The following is a 16,262-nucleotide window of genomic DNA, read 5'->3' on the forward strand; positions in this document are numbered from 1 at the left end:
TCTAGCAATAAAACTAAACGAGTTACGCCCAAAATAATGTTGGCCCCTTCTTTTGCTTAAAAGTATCGTGAAAATCATTATTTAGTACCCTAAATAAAATTAATAGTTCTTTATTTACCTTTTACTTAATAAGTATGTGTACTATTTATACAATATGTAAGTTTGACCGGTTCAAAGTGCTTATTTTTAAAAAAATTTGTTTTTATAGTAAAAAACTTTTTGCCTAAAAATTTTGGACAACTGCTCTTTTTTAAAAATAACTTAAAAAATGTTAGTGACACGAAAAATCTTAAAGAATAAAAAATGTAGGTTTTGCTTTTGTAAATAATGATAGTTTCATCTTGTTTTTCTGTAAGACACAAAAATTGGTTAAGATATGGCCCTTCAAAGTTTGCATACACTCGTGATTAGTGTCTCGTTTAAGCCCTTTAAACTATAACCCTTTCAAAAATAACCACTTTAAGCCAGTAAAACTTGCAGATCCTTTAAAAAATACATAAGTAAAATAAATTGTTTGTAAATCGGTAACGATTAATTTAATTTGGGGTGTAAACAGGGGGAGATTTTCACGATGATTGGGCCAACTTTATTTTGAGCGTAACTCGGTTAGTTTTAATGCTATAAACTTTTACAAAAAATAAAAAATAAAGCTTTCTTGTTACGCTTTAAAAAAGTTTTAATGGTTTTTCCCCAAAAAGTGCTTTTTTTTTGTTATTTCACGTTGAAATATTCTGTTTGGAATTTGACGAATAAAAACGTATTTTTCATGAGCCACAACTTTGCTGAGTCTATGGACCTCACCGATACACAACTTTGTTTGCTTGTTTCTATGCTACATTTTTACTAAAAATATTTTTTTCGATAGAATACTTAATTTTTGAGTTATTTGCGAAAAACCGCCTGAAAACGTGTTTTTTTTTTATTGAAAAATAAGTATTTTCAATCGCAAATAACTCGAAAAGTATTTACTTACTTAAAAAACTTTAAAAAAGTATTTACTTAAAACTTAAAAGTATTTACTTACTTAAAAAACGAAAGTTGCTTAGAATTAGTCAGTTTATCCATTTTCGGAATTACTTTAAACGCACGTTTTTCACCTCCGACAAGGGGTGAATGTCACCCCCCAAGTAAAAGCAACCAACGATACAAATTCAACTTTGAAGTGGAGGGTAAGTAGAACCGAAATCCAAATGTTCATGCTGTATCGGCCGTATTTCCAGTTCATTTACTGGGCTATATGTGAAGGGCACAACAGAGAAAATAGTGGGAGTGCTGAGAAAACACAAAATAAAAACGACATTTAACATGGATATAAAAATGTCAACTAGTTTACCAACAGCACAAATCAAAATATCGTTAGAAAATCAAGGAGTTATATGAGAGTCCATGTGGGAATTGTGAAAAGTTGTACATCGGGCGGACCAACCGAAGAATCCATGTTAGACGAGAAGAACACCGAGAAGAAGTTTACTCAAGGGTACCCTCTATTCAACAAAAGCATTCATTGAATGAATCTTCTTGTAAGAATATCATTCTCGGCGGAATTTTAATTGTATGGATTAATACAAAACATTACCCTATAGGGCTTTTGACCGAAAATGTTTAGTGATAATCCATTTGGATAATTAAAAAAAATTATAATAAATTTATATACAATATACAACAGAAGTCTTCACTTCATTATTACGTTGACAAAATATTTCCTCTTCCAATGTTTTCTTTGAATTAGTATTTAAATCTTTTAATTACAAATAATAAATTTTTTAACGTTATATTTACTTAAAGTTTTTTAGAAATTAAATGTAAGTTGAATATAATGTTTCTCGATTACAGGTTAAGCAATATAAATGGTCGCCTTTGTCGCGTTATCTCCCAAATGAACTAGTGGTTACGACACTAAACTTGTGATAAAACAATCCGACTTCATATCCCAGCTATCCTTTTTTTAATATAATTATTTGCGTCCATCGAATGTAAAAATATATTGGGATGGCCGGCAAATGAACTCGGATTGCCCGATCAAATTTAGCGTCGTAACCACTACAACTACATATTCCATTTCGACGATAATGTTTAAATGGATTATAACTTTGGAGCTCGATAACTTCTAAACGGCGTAACCGATTTGGATCACTAAACATGAGTTTAAAACGTATTGAAAAGTGGTATCTGATGCATCCAAGGTCAAGTATGATAACTAAAGGTATTACAGGAATTATTGAGATTAAAAAACCGTTTTTTAAAATAGGACATGCGTTGGAAAGTTAATGATCAGTACCTACTGATCAGAAGCCGCAAAGGTCGGATTAAATTTTCGAAATTTTTGGCAGTTTTGGAAACGAAAACGAAAAACATACCATAAATGGGAAGGGCCGTAAAATCCACCCCCTTGGGCCAAAATGGATGGTTGACATATGAATAGGCGAGCCTTTTCCTAAAATTTAAGATGGGATTTGGTCCAATTTTCAATTAAGTCAGATTTAGAAAATCGAAAATTTCGTGTATATTATAGTGTCGCATAGTAGGGGTGGTTGTGCGCCACCAGTGAGAACTATGGTTCTCTTAGTAGGGGAGCAAAGTATGCTAAATGTGCAGTGACTCGAGCGTTATGGGGACCTATTGGGTTGTGAAGATTAGGTCCTAAAACCAAAAAGTTAAGTAAAGTTATCCATTTTAGTGGGCGCTTGCCATTTTGTAATTTCATTTTCCATTTCTAATAATCGTTTTTTCCGATTATAACGCCATCTATCCATAATTCGAAAAATTTTTTCGAATAAAAGTTACTTATTTTTACGTAAGGAATTCAAATATTCAATAAAAATGGGGGCTCCTATTTAAGATTTTAAAGTAACCCCCACCCACCTCCGTGGGGGGTCGTGTTTGATGTCATTCAATAGATTTTTTAAAAATATTGAATAAGTGTATTTTACAGTTTTTCGATCCGATGTTCATTTCGCGAAATATCGCGGGATTCGCATTTAAAATATTAAATTTACCCCCCATCCCTCCCCGTGGGAATTCGTGTTTGGTGTCATTCGATAGATTTTTAAAAAATATTGAGCACATATTATTTAGTTTTTCGATCTGTCATTCATTTTGCGAAATATTCGCTTTTTTCTTGTGAAACTTTGGGACTCACCCATTTCCTTACGCCCGGCTCAAATCGTCAGATTTTTGAAATATACACTCTTTTGCATATACTTAACTTACCTTATCTTAATCTGACAATTTCGAGTTTTTTTAAGGATAGATTTTTTTTCGGGCCTCCCTTAACGAACTCCCCTGTGTTAAGAGCCAATATATGCTAGAGGTACATCTGCAGGGCACCAGGTTTTCCCCATATGCTAATCTGACGCGCTCGAGTAACTGCAAAAATCCCCGCTTGGGCTCCCCTGCCATGTGGGATATGTCTGAATTGCCGATATGAATAGTCAGATTAAATTAAATTATTAGAAATTTTTTTTTACTAAGCAACATAAACAAAACTAACGACTTACGAAGTGGAAGTCAAAACGTCAATAAAGTTTATTTTTAACTTAAATTGTGGTTTCTTTCCCAATAAAATAGTAAATTGCAAAAGATGGCACAAAGAAACAGCTTCAGAACAATATTAACTTCTCTAGTGTTTATTTTAATAAGTTACAGAGGTGAAAAACAATAAATTTAGTGTTATTTTTAATTGCAAATATCTCATTAAAAAAACTTTTCGTGTATTCTAAGGGACTTTCGACTAATTATGTAATAATGTAATCCTTCATTCTCCGTATAAATTATTCAAAAATATTTATTAGTTTTCCCAGGTTTCGAAAAAAAATGAATGCATTTAAAAAGCATTGGACAAAAGTTTTGCGCCTACGCTCTTAAAATTATGACATTACAGTTTTGTATTAGATTTGAAAGGTGTGTAACACATTCTAAGCATTACTCAGGAAAATAGTATCTAATAAATACCTAATTAGTATCTACCTAATTAGTAGTTGGATGGTTTGGGTTCTAAATGAGACATATGTGTACCAAATATCAAAAAAATATACAAGGTGGTTCTAAAGTTATGGGTTCAGAAAGAAATGGGCAAAATCGATAAAACACCATGTAAATCGGTTATAAAACTCGGTGAGGAAATAAATGTAGTATATCCAGAACCGCCTCAGTGACCTCTATTCACCATTCAAGTATTTCCGTTTCCCAATGAAACAGCCTGTGTACTCCCTTACTTAGCCATTTTGCAGCACTCCTGTTCAAAAAATTTTCTTTGTAAAATCGATAGTATCCTGTCATTCTATGGATACAGCAGGACTCACAAATTCATTGCAACACCCCATTTTGTTTTCATGGAAAATCTAAATTTCACAAGAAAATGTCACAGGAAACCGTGGATTTTTCCACAAATTTGTAAGTACCTCATTTAACCTTCCAGTATTGCAAAGGGCAAGACTCAGAAAATCGTGGCTGAACTTCTGTCTAATATCTCGCTGTTTAAGACTATAATGCCAAAAATCAAATCGACAAATCCGAATTCTTAACTAGCCTATTTAGTAGGGTGGGCCGAAAAAATATTTTTTTATCCGAACAAAACGGGGTAGGTTTTAAAAGTTGCATTTGGGGTCCTAAAAGAAAGCTGCAAAATATTTTTGCTGAAAAAAATATCTTCAGTCTGCGCATTTGACTTAAAATTTCAGTTTTTTTGGTAAAAAGTGACTTTTTGGAAATAATTTTGTACACATTAAGAAATGAGATAGAATGACCGGGTAGCGTTATTTATGTTTGTTAACACCAGTGATGTGAGAGAGAGGGGATATGACATAAGAGATGCTCTCGTGTTTACTAAATGGGACCACTTGATTTGACACTTTTGGGAAAGGCAATATGGCGGCGGGCAGGTTTTTTATGTTATACGTGGAATATATGTTGTTAATTAATTATTAATTATAAATATATATATATATATATATATATATATATATATATATATATATATATATATATATATATATATATATTTATATAATATAATACAATTTCATAATTATATACTTTATATAGAACAGAATATACTGCTAAAGAGTTGTTCCGCCATATTGCCTTCCTTATTTATCCCGTGAAAGCGATCCCATCTACTTCACCTCATGTCACATCCCCTCCCTCCCACATCACTGGTTAACACTAATAGAATAACCCCAAACAGTTTCATTTGTCTTATGCAACATCTTCAGTGTCCGCAAGTACCACCATTTTGTGTGAAAATTTAATATTTATACCGGTCGCCTTTTTAAAAGGATTAGTCGTAGATATATTTTTGAAACATTAAAAATAGTTGCGTTTAAGTTAGGTAAATTACATTAAAACAATATAGAATTGAAATCAGATAGCAGTTGTCAGTACGGGCTTGTCGAGGCGGTGCGCTTAGTCCCCCCCCCTTTCCACCTAAGCAGACAAGTTGAGACCTGTACCGTCGAGTCGAGACCTGTCGGCAGCGCCCTACTTCGCAGTATCGCAGTTCACAGTAGTAAAATACAACATTTGTGTTGCGGAAAGGTTGTGTCTGTATTTGCAGTGCATTGTACGAGTGTAGTTCTGTTTTAATTTAAAACCAAAGTAATTATTTTTAAGTGCTAGGATTAGTTAAGGACCGGTCGTGCGATGGCGTTAAGGACCAGAGATCGTGACAATCGAATTATAGGGAGTGACAAACAATTTAGTGATACAATGTTACCGACCATAATTGATGTTATGAGACACTATAACTATGTGTGGCACGATCTTCAACTTAAGGAAAACGGTAAGAATCCAGATTTCTCTCGTGTAGCTGAAGAAACGTTGAATAAAGTTCAATTGATCTGGCGTAAAGCTTCAATCCCTATGATATCTTACAAAACTATATGAGGGATATGTTGAAAAGAAGCTTAGATGAAATGAAAGCTCTAAATAAATCTTTTGAAAGGGATCTTCTCATCTTAGCAAGTTTTTGGAAAAGTCTGGCAAGTTATTTGATGTGTGCACTTGTAAATGTAGTGACTTAAACTCTTTTAGTTGTGTTCGTGAAAAAAAGGTCCCTATAATGGAGCGCGAGTTTTTAATAGACCAAAGAACTGTACGCCAAATGATGATTGGTAATATAGACCTAAAAAGTACGGCACAAAATAAAAAACGAATTATAAGAAAAGAGATAGAAACCATGAAGAGACAGGAAAAGGAAGAAAAAGAAAAGAAAGAAGTTGACGACAACTTAGACTTCCATCACGATACAGACGAAACCTTTTTGCCACAAATCTCTTCTCAAAATAATACTACAGAAACAGAGCAAACCAGAATTAATATAGGTACTTTTGCTAGAACGTGTGATAGATATGGAATACCAGATAGGCCTGCAGCGGCTTTAGCATCGGCTTTGTTGAAGGATATGGGAATAAAAGAGTCGTCTCAAAGTAGCCCAGTTTTTGACAAAAATTAAGTCAGACGGGAAAGAGTAAAGATTCGTAAGGAAATTTTAAGCAAAGATTTAGATGAAACCAATTTATTGCAAGCGCTTTATTTTGATGGATGAATTGACAAGACCTATTTCATTGAAAGTAGTGAAGACGGGAAAAAACATCGTCGTATCCATAAAGAAGATCATTTATCTATTATTCAATAACCAGGATCAAAATATGTAGGGCACGTCAAACCATTATCAGGGAAAGCTGTGGAGATAGCTAATTCAATCATGCAGTTTATGTCAGATGAACAAATTAGTTTGTCGGAACTGGTATGTGATGGATGTCCAACTAACACAGGCAAAAGTAATGGTGTTATAAGAATACTGGAAACTAAACTAGACAAACCTTTACAATGGGTGGTGTGTCAGTTACACACCAATGAACTTCCACTGAGACATATTTTTGAATTTTTAGATGGTCAAATATCTGGACCTCGTGGCTTTAGCGGTTCAATTGGCAAAGCGTTAGCTGACTGCCACAAACAAACTCCAACTAAGTTTGAACCGATAATGAGCCCAGTTGAAGTGCTGTTTCCAGATTTAAACAAAGTAGATTTGAGTATGTATCAGAAATATATATACGACATATGCAAAATAGTTACTAAAGGAGAATCAGCACCAGGATTTTGGGATAGAAGTCCTGGCAAGTTGAATCATGCACGGTGGGTGACAACTGCCAATCGTGTACTCCAATTGTACATTGCATCTAGTTCACCATCAGATCAGTTGAAATATTTAGCCAAATATGTTGCCTTAGTTTATGCTCCAAGCTGGTTCACTATCAAATGCAATCACAAACTGAAGGATGGTTCAAGCAATCTTTGGAAAATGCTGGACTTTTCATCATATATGTCACACGAACAAAAGAAAGTGATCCATAAGTGCATTCAAAATAATGCATACTTCGCACACCCCGAAAATATGCTTGTGGCAATGCTCTCCGATGACAGGGAACACATTCGTCAGCTTGTAATCAGACGAATATTAAAAGCCAGAAGAAAAAACGACAGAGAAAGAGTTCGACTTTTTGAAATTCCTAAAATAAATTTTTCTGCCAAAGAATACATAGATTTAATTGAATGGCAGTTTATGGATGTAACTGAGCCCCCTGTTACCATGCATCTATCAAAAGAGGACCTCAACAGAATATTGGTTGACGACGTGTCAGATATTCTTGCAGAAGGTGTGCTGGGAAAATTACCGACACATACTCAAGCTGTCGAAAGAGCAGTAAAAGAAGTCACACGATCAGCACTACAAGTGTGCGATGAAAAGAAAAGGGATGAAATAATCAGAACTAGACTATTTGACAGAGCAATACGGCCTAAGTTTGACTCTAAGAAAGAGTTCAAAGCCTAAGCAAAAAGAACAACGTGCTCTCATGGTTGGGTGGAAGGGAGGGCACGGGTGGGACTCGACATGCAACCACCTCCTCGTGGTGAGTCCTGGGTAGTTCATTATGAACTAGCGAAGAGTTGCATAAATGATGATATATTTTCCTCGATAAATGTACAGAAAAAAGCTAACTGTAGACTTTTCAAAACAACTAGACTTCAAATATTAGAAAAGGTAAGTGGTATAAAAAATATTGTATTTAACCTTAAATTCACGTAAATTGGTGGTTCTTGCGCACACTGAAGATGTTGTATAAGACAAATGAAACTGTTTGGGGTTATTCTATTAGTGTTAACAAACATATATAACGCTACCCGGTCATTCTATCTCATTTGTTAATGTGTACAAAATTATTTCCAAAAAGTTACTTTTTACCAAAAAAACTGAAATTTTAAGTCAAATGCGCAGACTGAAGATATTTTTTTTCAGCAAAAATATTTTGCAGTTTTCTTTTAGGACCCCAAATGCAACTTTTAAAACCTACCCGGTTTCGATCGGATAAAAAAATATTTTTTCGGCCCACCCTACTATTTAGGGTTCATAGTCACATTGAAACGTATTAAGCCCAACCCAAAAAAAAAATACCTACCATTATATTCTATTCTATTAGCAAAAACACCAGGCAATAACAGGATGCTTAGGTTTATTATGATGTTGTAGGAAATATATCAGACAGTTTTCAAAAATACCTAAACCGCTGACAAACCGGTTACACTCTGCTACACCCAAAATTATTACGGAATGGGACGTTTCGATGCCGCCGGTTCATCGCCGGCCGTTTCGATGCCGCCGGTTCATCGCCAGTCCATTTCATCGCCGTCATATCTTGCATTTCCTAGAATTCCTAATTAATACTAAAAATAACTAATAATTGTAACTGTCGAAAATTCGGAAATATATCAGATAGCGATTAATTGACTGGCGATGAATCGGCCGGCATCGGCATCGAACTGGCGGCATCGAAACGGCGGCGATGAAACGTCCTAGACCCAAATTATTACATCATTTTACAAGAAGAAAAGACTTCTTTTAAAATATCTGTTTACAATATTGATAATTATCCCCTTTATAGGTGTGATCGTTGTAATCGACGTGGAGGAGGAATTTGTATTGACCTGTCTTCAGAAATTACTATTATCATTGTATAACTAGACCACTATTATATTAATAATTATTTATCTGTTACATCTCTTGATATTACTATCTAGTATGTGTTTATCTTCCTGGTGATTCTAGATTTACATAGGTACGATAACTTGATTAACTGTCTAGGCTAGAGAATCTGATTGTTATTGTAGACTTTCATTTTAGAGATATTTCGTATACTCCAGGGAAATAAGCTAGAAATAGACAATGTTCGGGGCACTCAAAGACCAAGGTAGCTGACTACTTTTTTAGTTATTGTAGACCTATAGGAAGAAAACCTACCTGTTCCTGCCTAGAGTTCGCGTCCGTTTTTTAATTATTAACAATTTAGTGCAAAAATCGCGATTTTTTCGATTTTTTGCACCCCATTCAAATGCTAAACAGTTGACATAAAACTACAAAATTAAATTTTTTAGAACATTGAAAAACCTTCAAAATGCCGATATTTGGAAGTTAAAAAGTTAATTAGTTGCTACGCAAACTACAAAATAAGTGAAAATCGTTATTTGTTAACAAGTTTTAATAAAACTACTTTAGAACCAAGGTGTGTTTCACCCAAATTTGCGTATTGAGGTACTTACAAACACTCAAAATTTGAGATCGATCCAGTAATTAGTTTAAAAGTTATTCTATTTAATAAAAAAATAAAAATGTATACCATTTTTATTCAGTTGCAATGCGAAGGCAAAACAATCTTACTTTTCAATTAGAATACGGAGCGCAGTCCAATCCTCTGAATCGCGATTTTCGGCTCTTATTGGAGCCTCATCGGAGAGAACGTAGGCACTGTTCTCCATATCCTAAATGACCAACACCGAGAGTTTTTCGCACCCATTGCAACCGATGTGAAGGTATTAGGTGACTAGCGTCATCTGGCAATTGAAAGATGAAGTAGTTTTCAATCCTAATAGCAAAATTAATAATATTGATAATATTAAAAACATTACTAAAAGATTTTTAAATTGAAAACTTATTGGTACACTTTCCTGGTGACACCTCCAAGGCTTCTACAATTTGCAAGCACATGGATGCTGCAGTGAAGACAAAGGGAAGGAATTATACACTATGCAATTCACATCCCCCGTCTGCCGCTTGGTAAAGTTCCAACGGAAAATGCACCTGGTTACTCTACGGAGTAATACGACTATAAAATAAAAATGTATACCATTTTTATTCAGTTGCAATTCGAAGGCAAAACAATCTTACTTTTCAATTAGAATACGGGGCGCAGTCCAGTCCTCTGAATCGCGATTTTCGGCTCTTATTAGAGCCTCATCGGAGAGAACGTAGGCACTGTTCTCCATATCCTAAATGACCAGCACCGAGAGTTTTTCCCACCCATTGCAACCGAAGTAAAGGTATTAGGTGACTAGCGTCATCTGGCAATCGAAAGATGAAGTAGTTTTCAATCCTAATAGCAAAATTAATAATATTGAAAATATTAAAAACATTACTAGAAGATTTTTAAATTGAAAACTTATTGGTACACTTTCCTGGTGACACCTCCAAGGCTTCTACAATTTGCAAGCACATAGATGCTGCATTGAAGACAAAGGGAAGGAATTCTACACTATGCAATTCACATCCCCCGTCTGCCGCTTGGTAAATTTCCAAAGGAAAATACACCTGGTTACTCTACGGAGTAATACGACTATAAAATAAAAATGTATAACATTTTTATTCAGTTGCAATGCGAAGGCAAAACAATCTTACTTTTCAATTAGAATACGGGGCGCAGTCCAGTCCTCTGAATCGCGATTTTCGGCTCTTATTGGGTGGGAAGAACTCTCGGTGCTGGTCATTTAGGATATGGAGAACAGTTCCTACGTTCTCCCCGATGAGGCTCCAATAAGAGCCGAAAATCGCGATTCAGAGGACTGGACTGCGCTCCGTCTTCTAATTGAAAAGTAAGATTGTTTTGTCTTCGCATTGCAACTGAATAAAAATGGTATACATTTTTATTTCATAGTCGTATTACTCCGTAGAGTAACCAGGTGCATTTTTCGTTGGAACTTTACCAAGCGGCAGACGGGGGATGTGAATTGCATAGTGTAGAATTCCTTCCCTTTGTCTTCACTGCAGCATCCATGTGCTTGCAAATTGTAGAAGCCTTGGAGGTGTCACCAGGAAAGTTTTCAATTTAAAAATCTTTTAGTAATGTTTTTAATATTTTCAATATTATTAATTTTGCTATTAGGATTGAAAACTACTTTATCTTTTATTCTATTTGTTTATCCCAGAGACCTTTATTTGGCAATCACATAAGACAGAAAATAATAAAAATAGGGAAATTCTGCGTATGTCAAATGAAAGTAGAAATGTGATTGTATCAAAATGTACTAAAAAAAAGATAAAAAAAATTATCTAATATAGTCAAAAATCCTAATGCCAAATTTTTGAAATTGTGTAGTTTATAAACTTTGATATATGGGAACACTGGAATAGGGGCAGTTTTAATTGTGGAACCGGTTAAAAATTTGGAACGGCCACACCACGAAAACGGCACATATTTATCACCTGTCATAATTCCTGTCATTTGACATATTCTACATGTTCCACTCATTAAAACGTCCATTTGGTGATAAATAGCAGACTGATTTTTGCATGAGAGTTTAATCTCTATTCGTAGAGTTTAAGTCTGTTCTTTCGGACAAAATACATGTGCCGTTTTCGTGGTCTGACCGTTCCAAATTTTTAACCTGTTCCACAATTAAAACTTCCCCTGTTCCAGTGTTCCCATGTATCAAAGTTTGTCCGACTAGACACCCTTAAGCTATTAACAAATTTTCAGCTTGCTATTAATCAACTTTTTTTTCATACGCGGGATCCAGACCTAATATATATTAGGGTGGTGCGAAAAAAGTCAAGTTGATAATTTCGCATCGCTATAGTGCGGAAAAGTTGCGATTGTTAATTATAAGAAAAACAAAAAAAAATTATTCAAATCGGACTTTATCTTCCGATCCCGCCACGGACCTAAAGATTATGAAAAAAAAATGAAATTTTACCTTTTTTCAAAATTTTTTATTGATCCCCCGAGTACGTTTTATTTAACGCTATAATAAAATTTATTTACAGTTTGCATGGTTGAGTAATAAAAAAATAGTTTTGCGCATTTAACGAATATCTTCCGATCCCGCAAGGTCAATCAACATCTATAAAAATTTGAAATTTTTGATGATTTTGATAAATTAAAAAATATTTAGTTATCTCATTTTCCTGTTACTCTTTTGAAGTTCTTCGCTTGTTTTGATATTGTATGACAATATTTGAACAACCCAGAACTCAAAACAAGGGGGTGATTGCACTCTAGCTCCACACGCACCCTTCTCTCCAAAGAACCAATGAGTGTGTGTTTTTTACATTATTTGCATATGTACATTTCTTTTTCATCTATTTATGTCCACCTTTTAAACGCCAACTTTGTATTGTGATTTCTTGGTAAAATCTGGCAGCATGGGCCTTGATTTAAGTGTTTCCTGAATGAATCCATATCTCTATTGGGGCCCACATACATTAGACATTAGACGATGCTTCCTTGACCAACTTTACGCACCTCTCGACAACCTGCGTGTGGCAAAGATAGTTTTGTACATTCTTGTCTGGCATGTCGCCTGATGTAATGCAGGAACTTATATCTTCATTTGAAACTCTTCGAAGACCTAGTGTAGAAGATTTGTAACATTCCAGTCTATTATTTCAGTGTAGTCATGTGCTTGAAAATTTAAAGGGATGAAATTTCTAATACTTTTGCCACCAGCTTTTGTCTGTCCGGCTTTTAACACTCTCCTTAGCCCTAGCTCTCTAATGTGTTTCCTTTCAATCTACAACTTGAAATTTTGAAGCATAGGACTAAACTAAAATAATAGACTGGAATGTTGTAAAACTATCTTTTTCACCACTTCCTTGAAGAGTTTCAAATAAAGATATCCTTCTTGCGTTACATCGGGCACATGCCAGACTGGAATGTACAAGACTATCCCTGCTATATGCAAGCTGATGAGCGGTGCCTAAAGTTGGTCACGGAAGCATCATCTAATGCTAATGTATGTGGGCCCCAATCAAGAGATGGATTCATTCAGGACAACATTTAAATCAAGGCCCATGCTGCCAACTCTTTAGCTTTTTTATGTCAAAAAATCTAAAAAATCGCGATTTTTGCACTAAATTGTTAATAATTAAAAAACGGACGCGAACTCTAAGCAGGAAACAGGTAGGTTTCCTTCCTATAGGTCTACAATAACTAAAAAAGTAGTCAGCTACCTGGATCTTTGAGTGTCCTGAGAAAATCCTTATTTCTCTGGACTAGTAGCCTGATTCACCTAGTGACTTAACAACTTCCAAAAATGTATGAAAATGATTTTACAATCAATAATTTACCATCTATTTTGGAGTTGATATTTTCAAATAATCCCCATTTATTAACACATCCTCTAATAAGCTTTCCAGTAGGTAACTCAGATCATGCAGTCATAACGTTACATATTCAGTTCAACTTCCAGTACTGTACTCACAATATTAATAAAACGCTATACGCTGTGAGCTCGTACGTAGAGGGGATATTTACAAATTCGCGAGCGCCAGTAGTGGCAAGTCTGTAAACGTTTACCGGAAATTTGACATAAATGTCAAAGTGATTAATTTAAAATTAAAATTAAAGACATTAATTATAATAAATATTAGTTGGTCAAAGCTGTGGTATATATTTTTACCTTAAATATACTTACGTTTTAAATGCTGAATTTAAGTTTTTTTAATGTTCCGTAATATGTACTTATAAATTAATCTGCGCCATCTACACGATAATTGTGAAAGTACCCGAAGTAAGAAATTCATATTTTATCAATAGAACGTCAAAATGATTAGCAAAATCTTAAAAAAATCGATTACAATTTAATTAGTATTTTGCGTTGTAAATATTAAGCGATAACAATTAAATAATAAATTTAAAAATTACCAGTGAAAGTTGAATTAGTAATCCGCCAGGAGCGACACCAGCGAAGCTCAGAGCGTATATGAAATACATAATAGATTTTCAAAATGCAGATCATCTGATAAAAATCTGGCTGATATTGATTGGTATGATGTTTTCGGCGACATAAGGGATCCAGTGATATTCTGGGATAAGTTCTTAGACGTTAACTTCTGCAAAAACCAAAATACCTTTAAAAAAATCATATACAAAAATAACATAAAAGCTTGGATTAATGGGGAATTAATATATCTTATATAAACATTTAGAGCTTTAAAAGGTCTTCAACATTAGTCTATTTTAAAAGCTGTATAATTATGTAAACAATCTTTGTTTAATTAAATAGTCTGTTTTTATCATGGAAATATAAATACAGATGATATAATGTTCTGGAGCAAAATCAGAGCCGCTGATTTTGAGGCTGATTTTGCCGTTGATTTTTAATTTAGTCAAACAAACATTGTTTAAATAATTATACAGCATTCAAATAAGAATATTTGTATTTAGAACGTTAAATGGTACACGCCTGGAAAGTTTTTCTAAAAAATATTTTTTCTATGGCCGTGCTAAAACAACCACTTTCACGCACGCATTTCGTTTCCGAAAGTTGCACTTACACGGCGTGCGAGAAAGTAAATTTTCCCGCACGGCGTGCGGGAAAGTAGAATACCTTTTAATGTGGCATTATAATATACTATAATACATGCAATAAACTAATATTTAGACATTATTTACTAATTTATTTCAAATTTATCTTATTGTGTTCATGTTTTAATGAAATTAACGCATTAATTCGATGAAATAAAATTATTTTGACAATTACAATGGTTTTGAATTGTCGTCATGGAAACCAATATCGTCGTCGTGGTAACCCATTATATTGAAAGTTTGGTTCTGACAACATTTTCAAAGAATTAATTTGTGTATTTTCACTCCTAAATAAGCATTGAATTTTTTGTGGCTTTTTTCCAAACGTACGGCCCTAGAAAAAATATTGTTCCTAACTCATGCGGAAAGTGTCTTCCCCGCACTCGACTGCTTGCCCGAACTCGGCTATCGCGTCGTTCGGGTCAACCGCAGTCTCGTGCGTGAAAGTATCACTTTCCGCACTAGTTAGGAAAATAACTATTTTCTACGAGCGTGCAAAAATGTCTACTTTCTCGCACGCATTTTACTTTTCCGCACGCGTGTTAATTTAGATATGTTAATATGGCCTTAAAGTAATTATAATACATGCAATAAACTAATATTTAGATATTATTTACTAATTTATTTCAAATATATCTTATTGTGTTCATGTTTTAATGCAATTAACGCGAGATTTCGATGAAATAAAATAATTTTGACATAATATTCCAAAGTCAAATCAGTAGACAATAACAGTGGTTTTGAATCGTCGTCATGGAAACCAAGATCGTCGTCATACTAACCAATTATGCTGAAAGTTTGGTTTTGACAACCTTGTCAAAGAATTAATTTGTGTATGTATTTTCACTAGTAATACCACTAGAGATCAAATTATTTCCGGAAATTTTTTTGAGATCATGAATATTTTGAAAATTTCCCGAGTCGCAGACGAGGGAAATTTTCTAAAAATATTCATGATCAAAAAAAAATTTCCGGATATTAATTTGACTTGGCGTGGTATTCGGTAAGAAAATTCCACACCAAATTTGCATTTGAAAATCCAAAGCTGCATGAACAGATTAATAGCGCGCCATAGCTTTGTCAGCAATTATTTAGGCTTTCAAATTCGTAATTTCTACTCATTGTAGTTGCATGGGAATACCATTTCAAGATAGAAAATAGTATATTCTTCAATTTTACATAAGTTTTGAGTAACTACAAGTGATAGAAAATGAATCAAAACTAAATTATGTAAACAAATAAAAACCAGTCTGTCAAAAATGTTCTGTTATTGTAAACGTCAAAAAATTTCCACTATAATTCGCTGTTGGGTACCCCACGAGCAAAAAATTTCCGATAAAATACCTCCGTTACCATGGTGATCTGTCAAAATAACGTATTTTGATTGGTTCAAAATTACAGGTGTGGAATTTTCATATTAATTAAATTAATTGATTAAGATTTGGTCATTTTTTAAAGACTCGTAGAAAAAATATTGTTCCTAACGCTTGCAGAAAGTCTCTTTTCCGCACTCGACTGCTTGCCGAACTCCCGCTTCGCGTCGTTCGACAAACTGCAGTCGCGTGCGGAAAAGTATGACTTTCTGCACTTATTAGGAAAATAACTATACAGCTTAGGAAAAAATAC

General features: G+C 34.2%; 1 protein-coding gene across 1 annotated transcript in view; it reads left to right on the forward strand.

The window, feature by feature from the left end:
- Positions 1-7,894: 7,894 nt before the first annotated feature.
- The window catches only part of LOC126885453 (TRIO and F-actin-binding protein-like), a 47,268-nt gene continuing 38,900 nt past the window's right edge, over positions 7,895-16,262 (forward strand). The window contains exon 1 of the mRNA XM_050652024.1: positions 7,895-8,044. Within this exon, the coding sequence (XP_050507981.1) occupies positions 7,895-8,044 (150 nt within the window). The remainder of the gene's footprint in view (positions 8,045-16,262) is intronic.

This window comes from Diabrotica virgifera, chromosome 5 (genome assembly GCF_917563875.1).
Source record: "Diabrotica virgifera virgifera chromosome 5, PGI_DIABVI_V3a".
Taxonomy (NCBI): Eukaryota; Metazoa; Arthropoda; class Insecta; order Coleoptera; family Chrysomelidae; genus Diabrotica; species Diabrotica virgifera.